The following is an 8,408-nucleotide window of genomic DNA, read 5'->3' on the forward strand; positions in this document are numbered from 1 at the left end:
CTCTCTCTCTCTCTCTCTCTCTCTCTCTAGTGTTTTAAATCCCTTAGTCAGAGGCAGCGCGCAAATTAAAAGCGACCTTTAGGAGAAAATCCCGCCGTCCGTCCGTCTGGCGCACTGACAGAAAGAGCACGACCGCGGCTGCCGTCCTCTGGCGCGGCGGCAGCAGGCAGTGCCCGTGTGTGTGTGGTGAGGCGGGTCGGGCGCAGCCGCCGGCGGCGGGCTGGCGGGACGGGCGGACGGCCGCCAGAGAGGAGGGCCGGCGCTGCTCCTTGGTAGCGCTAGCGGCGGCAGAAGACGAACGGCTTCCGGGGACCATCCTGCCGCCGCTCCTCCGGCGGCGTTTCCGTGCGGCGGAGGGGCTGGCTGGGTGGGGAGGACGAAGGCAGGCTGCAGCGTGCTGCACGGGGCTTTATTTACATACACCCATAGCTGCGGGCGGAGAGTTTCTCCTGCCGGCTCGGTGGCGCCGAGTCCTGTGAGCTGCCTGGAGAATCCCGAGCTGGCGCGCTCCCGAGAGGGGGGGCAGAGGAGAGCCGAGGCAGGGCATGAGTTTTAGCGCAAAAAGCGGCGCCTTGCTGAGCTCCAGGGCAGCGCGGCGCTGGTGGCAGCGGCAGCAGCAGCCTTCCTGCGCCGCGGCCGGTCCCGCCTGGTCCTGCTTCGGTGGCAGCCGGCCTCGGCCCATCCTGGACATGTCCTACTCCCGTCACTTTCTGGATTTCCAGGGCTCGTCCATCCCCAGCTCCATGAAGAAGCTGGTGGTGACTAAGCTGAGCCAAAACTTCAGGGAAGCGGTCACCCTGCGGCAGGACTCGCCCGTGCCACTCCCGGGAGACGGAGACCTCCTTGTCAGGAACAGGTGAGCGCCCGCCCGCCCCCCCCCACCCCCCACCCCGCGGCGGCCCCCTCCGACTTCTCGCACCTTGTGGCCTGCTCCCTCACTTTAGAGACCGGCTCCAAAGTTGTACCAGCTGCCATCTGGCGACTGTTAATTTAATGTTGTTGTTGTTGTTGTTTTGAACGGCTGGTGCTACAGTCTGGTCACCCTATCCACGTGTATGGGGGTGACACTTCCTCCTCCTCCTGTTTCTCTGGCGAGGCGGGGGGTGGAGGGAGGTGGGGGTGTGTGCGCTGCTCCTGACGCACGCCTGCCCGGAGGAAGAGAAGCACCTCGGGGCCTCTGTGCCAAGGCGGGGAAGAGGCAAGTTTTACGTTCAGTGTGCGCCGAGGAGGGAGCGAGACGCCGGGAAGCGCTTGCGAGTCCTTCCCGGGTCCCTGCCCGGGCTCCTTTACACGCACGTAGTCCCCGGGGCGCCAGCGTGTGCCCATCGTTCCCGCACAGCTCCCTGGCGACACTCCCGTAGAGCCGTGCGTGCCCCTGCGTGCGAGTCGGCACCAGCCGCTCTCCTCTGCGCGACCCCGCGCCGGCGGCCCCGCACGCCTTTTTCCGTACCCCCGCCCCGCCGGCCGCTATCCCTTCGCCAGCCGTGACTCACCGGGCAGGCAGAGGGCCGCGGCCCGCCGCCCTGCCAGCCGCGGCACCACCCCCGCCTCTGCGCGCCAAAAGCGGGCGGCGGGGAGGGGGCAGGGCGGCCGCCCGGCAGCGCCCCAGCCCGGCCCGGCCGCCCTGGGCCTCGCTCGGCAGGACGCGAGGCCGCAGTTGTTGGCGGCTTTTTAGAGTGGGGCCGGGTCGGGCGCAGAATGAGGAGGTGACATTTTGCTTAACGTAACACGCCGTAAATCCTGCGCCAGCTCTAGGACTGCGCGTCCGGCGCGGTGACCAGCTCGCCACGAAATGAAGACTCTGAGGACAACACCTGCCTCCCCCCAGCTCTTTCCATAAGCCTGTTTGTTCTCAGCGGCTCGTTCCTAGACGCTGTCGTTCCTTAAGCTAAAAGTAAGCCTTTTAAAGTTCAGAGGTTTCTCTGCCCACGAGGGGAAGCTGAAACTCTGGGAACCTGGTAGCAGACTGCGTGGCTGGCGCAGAAGAGAGCAGCACTCTCAGGTTCTTGTCAAGCAAGGAAATCGTAGTAACACGTAGTTTGCCGTGCTCTCCGTTGGAGCTTAAAGATGTTAAGAAGTACTAAATTGGTTTGAGAACAATGCTGGAAGTTGCGTTAAGGCAGTGTGTGACTGTGTGTGTGTATGTGTAATTGCTATTGTGTGTCCATATGTAACACATAAATGCATAGTAAAGTAGGGGTAAGGAGAAACAAAACCAGAGACTCCTCCAGGAGCTGACGAGAAAGCTTCTCTAGCACTTTAATCCGATACTGACATCTCCCACTAGGATTTCTGAGACCAAAATTCCCTCCAAACCTCAAAGTCTAAAATACTGTGTTGCTTCATCCACTAATGACCATGCAACAGTCATCAGGCTGGAGTTAAATTCCTTTCCGTGGAAGAGGTTGAAACACTTGAGATACAAGTAGCAAGTCTCTACTTGGGTAATGCAAGGCAGAGCAACATCCTTGCTTCTCAGATCCCCTCCCCCCCACGCCCGTGAATTTTTAAAATGTATTCATTTTTTATGCAGCTTCCAGTGTAACTATGCCTCTCTTCCTCTCCTCCCTCCCTTTGCTGGGTGGGCTCCCTGGGTGCTAGGGGGACGTGCACACCTCATGGTAAAAGGGCTGAGGCGCAGAGGCTCGCTCCAGACTAAAGGCAGGAGCTGGTCCACAGATGCAGGCAGGCAATTACTGGGTTTTAACACACCAGCCTATTACACACACGTTCCTGTACAGACACACACGCACGAGTGGGGCTGGAGGGGAGGGAGAGGTGAGTGATGAAGTCTAGATTTTGAGTTCATACGTTTTGTATTATTGGGGGTTCTGTGGCATTTCCTCACTATTTACTGTTATTTTCTGGGGAATATCACAGAAGAAACGGGATCACGTTACTGAAAAACATTCTCTATATACGAGCTGTAGCAGGAAGCAAGTTCTGAACGTTTCCCCCTCTCTTGTCACTATAGGGAAGCATTTTCCCATCCCGAAAGGATGAGTCCTTGGCTTTATTTAGTTGTTGTTGTGTTTTTGGTTTGGTTTTTTTTTTAAATATCCTAAATCCAGCTATATGTTTTCTAATAGGTAGAAACATGCAATTAAAAACGAAACAATAAAGGACTTGAGTTCCAAGAGTGCATTTGCGGATTTGTTCATTTTAGTCCCAGTCACGCCCATGAACAGTATTAATTGCTTTGAGCTTTTTATGCAAAACAATCCTCATCCACCACAATAAAATCTGGCTTTGGATTTAGGGGAATGGGAAATTAAAATGTGCTGAGTTCCTGTATGGATAGATATTTTAAAATGAGATGGAGTTAGGGGGAACTTTCTTCCCCTCTTTCTTCTCATTTAGAGAACTAACCCAGCAACCCTTATTTCTACTTTTTTATAAGGAGGAAAAAAATATCCATCCTTTATTTAGAAATTCTTCAAAACTAGAAATTGATTTAAAGCTTTTTGTTTGATTGTTTGTTTCAATTCTGTATAGGAGAAGAGGAGGAGAGGAAAAGGTGAAAAAAAAATCCTTAGCGAAGCCATTTAAGCTTCTTATGTCTGTTTGTCCTTGTTGGGGGTGGGCAAAGTTTCTCCGTTTTATTGCCGGAGAAAGACTCAAAGGGTATGAAGATTTGGTCCTTCTTGAAGTTGTTGGGAGGATTGTGAGATTTTCTTGAGGAAGGGACACATTTGTTCCAAAATACAAGTAACAATTTACTGTTGGGTTAGAAGACGGGAGCAAAGTTTATAGAAAAGGGAGTGAGAGAGGTTGAGAAAGTTTTTTGAATCAAGGGACTAATGTATCACAGTGGGAAAGGTGGAGGACTATTCCTGCTGAGTGTTTGGTCTAAATAATGTTTTTCTTGTGTAGTACTGGTTTGGATGACTTTGTTTTGTCTATGTTTAAGGCTGTGGTGCTGGTTTTCAGTGTCTCACGCTTTGTTGTGGTACAAAAAGCAGCATTTCCTCCCCTCGGCAGTGTCCTCCTGTTTTCTGTAATAAACAACACGAGGGGGTTCGACACTGTTGAGTATAAATAAAACGGGTGACTCAATGTGCGTAATCATTTTGGGAAAAGTCTATCTCTAGCTTTTTTTTTCCCCTCCTCAGGTTTACATCTTGAAACGTTAAGGGAGCAAGCCTCAACTAGAAACTGCTAAATTAAACAGTACATTTTAATTGAGAAAGTAAAACAAGACAATGTAAAAGATCTGGGAAGGGGTCTTAAAATCCACCAGCACCCCAAGCAATTGTTACTTCCGTGCTCTCCTTTTCTTGGTCTTAGAAGTTAGTAAACTGATCTTTAACTTGTAAATCGTACTTGTTCCTACTTTTAAAAGCAAAATAAGCTAAGAAACTGCAGGCACATCCTACCACGTCCTTTCTGTCGGCTGGAATGACAGGGCAAATTAGACAGTACGTTTTAATCTAGGCGCTGCGCACGATCGTTTTGATGTGCGAGGAATCGAAAAGACTAATTTAAAAAAAAAAAAAAAAAGGCCCGTACAATGCGAACAGGAGTTTTGAGTTTGCACACAATAAAAAAGGAGTTTAAAAAAATTAAGGCGGGGGGGGGGGAAGGAGGGGGGAGGGCTGGACGGCAGGCTGTGTTGATTAATCATGATGAGCTCAGGAGCGCAGGGAGAGCCATTTCCCGCGGCCCAGCAGCCCCGCAGAGGCGGGGAGGGAGCGGGTGCGTGAGCACGCGTGTCCGTGCCTCTGCGTGTGTGTGCAGGGGGCGGCGGGGACGAGCCCCCCGCGCAGAGGGGCAGCGCGGGCGGCTTTGTCCGCCCCAGCCCCCTGCCCGCGCCGGAGCGGGCAGCAGCCAGCGAGCAGGGCTGCCCGTCCCGCCTGCCCCTCTCCCGCGGCACGGCTCCACCTGGTGCCCCGGGCGCCCCGCATCCCGCGCTCGGCCGCCCCAGCCCCGCGGAAAGCCCCGCACCTTGCCCGGGGTCGGCCGGGCAGCGCCAACTTGCGCGCCGCGGCCCCCGCAGCCGCCCGCGAGAGTTGCGGTGCAGCCCGGGCGGGGAAGGATTTGCATCCTCTCCGGCCCCGGAACAAAAGCAGCGGTGCGTGTGCTGGATGGAGTCCTGCTCGGCAGGCGCCTGGCCCGCCGCACGACTTGCCTCTTCCCCGCAGCCAAAGTTTTTTGTCCTCAGAGGGTTGTTTACCTGCCTTTGTGCTTTCCCCGCTGCACCGCAGCGCTGGGAGAGAGGGGAACCTCCTAGAGGGTGGGAGACGGGGGCTCGTTACTGTTGCCACTGCTCTACCCCCGCTTCTCTGGGATGCACTGCCCCAGCCGAGGGCACGGCTCCCTGCCAGAGCAGATGTGCGCCGGTGGCGTGAGGAGGGGGGCTCAGCCCAGCGGGGGAGCGGGGACCTGCCCGTCGGGTTGGGGCCGGGGGCTGGGGCTGGGGCTGGGGCCGGGGCAGAGCGAGGGCCTGGGGGCTGGCCTGACAGCTACCCAGAGCCTCCAGTTGGGCTAAAGGATGAGACCGGGGAGAGGGGGCGAGCCCAGCTCCCCGCCGGCCTCTCACCCTCAGCTCCCTGCGGCAGAAGTTGGGGTGTAGAAGCGGGAGGCGGCTTGTGCATCGCCGGAACGTCTCGCCTCGGTGCTCCGAGCCCTTCTCCCCGGCGCCCGAGGGACACGCTTTGCCTCGGAAGCTGCTGCTCCGTTACCAATTTTTACACGTCTTTTAGGAGTGCTGTATGGGAGTTACCTTAAAGCAGGATAATAGGGGATTTTCTGAGTCTACGAAGAAGACGCTGGCATTTTGTGTTGCGGCTGAGCAGTGAATTAAAGGCAGAATTAAAAAGAGCAACAGTCGCTTTCACCTATTTTATGCATGGATATGTTTATACACACGTGTCTTTTTATATATAACATATTACATTGGTGAAAGTTTGAGGCTCCCTGTGCTTTAAAGAACGAAGGAAATCAAAACGAGCAAAGCAGTTTTAGTTCTCCTTGCTCCGTGTGCAATCAATTTAAAACTACACACACGTATGATTTGAGCCTATTGCTAACTGCATCAATTAAAAGTGCGCTGTTTGCGTACTTCTGCAGCTTTTGCGTGGTGTCAGGGACACCTTTCAGATTGTCACTTCCGCATGTAGTAAAAGTCCAGGCATTTTCTGCTGCGTGTGTTTCTTTTTACATTTTCCAGTTAACAGAATCTTCCCCAGTCTCTCTTCCCTTTCCTGTATAGAGATATTATTATTATGTTGTTGTTTTTTTTTTTTTTTAAAAATAAGTCTACTAAGTATTCTTTGTGTTTAAGCTGGATCGTGACTTTCTTATAGACATTATCTCCTAATGCTTAATCAAGTTTTGAGAATGTCTCTTTCTTTTTCTGAAAAAAAAAAAGCATCTGTTTTCACCTGTTAGAGGTCAGTAGGACTTGATACTCAGTCTTATAATTCTAGTCCTTCTGTGCAAGGTTGTTTTGATGTGTTGCAAGTAATTTATATAAAGAAAAATATTTTAACATTGACATTAGCTACATCAAAAGGCAAATTTGCTGTAGTGACTCCATCAATTAAAAAGTACTTGCCTACAGTAACATGACCTTGCAAATGACATCGATAGTTAATACGATCGTTAGTCATTAACAGTATTATTATATTCAAAAATGTAAATTTGTTGCCAGAATCCACGTATTTACCGTTTTGCACGTTTTATTCTTCAGTGTTTTCGCATCTTGTATAAAGTGGTCAATTAATTTTCGTCCTTTAGTCTTGTGCAGAATTATTTTTAGTTTGCATGGTTTGGTCAAATGGACCCAAGAAAAAGATAAGTTTGGCTTTTTTTAATGTGTTTTTTTTTTTTCTTTTAGCAAATTTATCTTTACTTCTGTAGTAACAGAATGTAAACTGGAAAAGTCTGATGGAAGAAGTCTGTGGAGTATACTCATTATTCAAACGTACCAATAATCAGAAAAAAGTCTCATACTTATCCTATGAATTTAAAGTGAAGGTTTCTCGTACGACAAAGACTTGGTGAGGAATACATTAACCGTTAATACATTTTTGTTTTCTTCTAGATTTGTCGGCATTAATGCATCTGACATAAACTACTCAGCTGGTCGATATGACACATCAGTTAAACCCCCGTTTGATATAGGTTTTGAAGGTGTCGGTGATGTGGTAGCATTAGGACTCAGTGCTAGTGCTGATTATTCAGTGGGTCAAGCCGTGGCCTACGTGAAAGCAGGTTCCTTTGCTGAATACACGGTTGTGCCTGCCAAGCAAGCAGTTCCTCTACCCTCTGCGAAACCCGAGTTTCTTACTTTAATGGTAAGTGGTGCTACTGCGTACATCAGTTTGAAAGAGCTGGGAGAGCTGTCTGAAGGCAAGAAGGTTCTGGTGACAGCAGCGGCTGGAGGAACAGGCCAGTTCGCTGTGCAGCTTGCAAAGAAGGCAAAATGCCATGTAATTGGAACCTGCTCCAGTGATGAAAAGAGTGGTTTTCTGAAGTCCATTGGCTGTGACCGTACGATCAACTATAAAACTGAAAATGTTGAATCTGTGCTTAGGAAGGACTACCCCGACGGTGTGGATGTAGTGTACGAGTCTGTCGGGGGAAAGATGTTTGACTTGGCGCTTAACTCCTTGGCTACCAAAGGGCGCCTGATAGTTATTGGGTTTATCACTGGCTACCAAAACCCTACTGGCCTCCAGCCCGTTAAAGCGGAGTTATTGCCAGCAAAACTGTTGAAGAAGTCTGCCAGCATCCAGGGTTTCTTCTTGAACCATTACCTTTCTGAATACAAAATGGCTCTGAAGCACTTGCTCAAGATGTATGAAAGAGGAGACCTGGTTTGTGAGGTGGACTTCGGAGACATGTCTCCAGAGGGCAAGTTCACTGGCCTGGAGTCTGTATTCCGTGCTGTAGATTACATGTACATGGGAAAAAACATTGGAAAAATTGTAGTTGAATTACCTCACTCTGTCAACAGTAAGCTGTAAAAACAGAGCAATGATATAAATCAGAACAGAGAAAATGGGCACTTTATGCCTCAGAATTACTAGAAACAATTTCTATTTTTAAGCTTAGTAATTGATATTATATTAAAAACCAGCATTAAGGTGTTAATAAAAAGGTTTGTGTTTTTTTTTTTCTTTTCTTTAAAGTGCATAAGCCGGTGGCTGTAGCATGGACTTAGTGGGCCTGTGTTTGATTCTGTTGCTTAGGCTAGCATGAGACAAGAACATGGTTCTTGACAGAATAAGTCTTGATGCAGAGGCAGATTTAGTCTGTCAGACTGGTTTGATAATACTTTATATATAGTTCAGCTCTGAAAAAAAAAAAAATCGTTCAGAAATTTTGATTCCCTGATTTAAAAATAAAATTGTTAGAACAAGACTAAGTAGAGAGTCATATCTTGTGGTTGCTCTATTATTCTC

General features: G+C 50.1%; 1 protein-coding gene across 1 annotated transcript; it reads left to right on the forward strand.

Moving 5' to 3' along the window:
* Positions 1 to 545: 545 nt before the first annotated feature.
* On the forward strand, positions 546 to 8,163 carry PTGR3 (prostaglandin reductase 3). Its single transcript, XM_086609171.1, has 2 exons — positions 546 to 856; positions 7,046 to 8,163. The coding sequence occupies exons 1-2, from the start codon at positions 546 to 548 to the stop codon at positions 7,968 to 7,970; spliced, it is 1,236 nt and encodes a 411-aa protein (XP_086465297.1). The 3' UTR covers positions 7,971 to 8,163.
* Positions 8,164 to 8,408: the final 245 nt, after the last annotated feature.

The sequence above is a fragment of the Tauraco erythrolophus genome, chromosome 3, assembly GCF_009769465.1.
Source record: "Tauraco erythrolophus isolate bTauEry1 chromosome 3, bTauEry1.pri, whole genome shotgun sequence".
NCBI lineage: Eukaryota > Metazoa > Chordata > Aves > Musophagiformes > Musophagidae > Tauraco > Tauraco erythrolophus.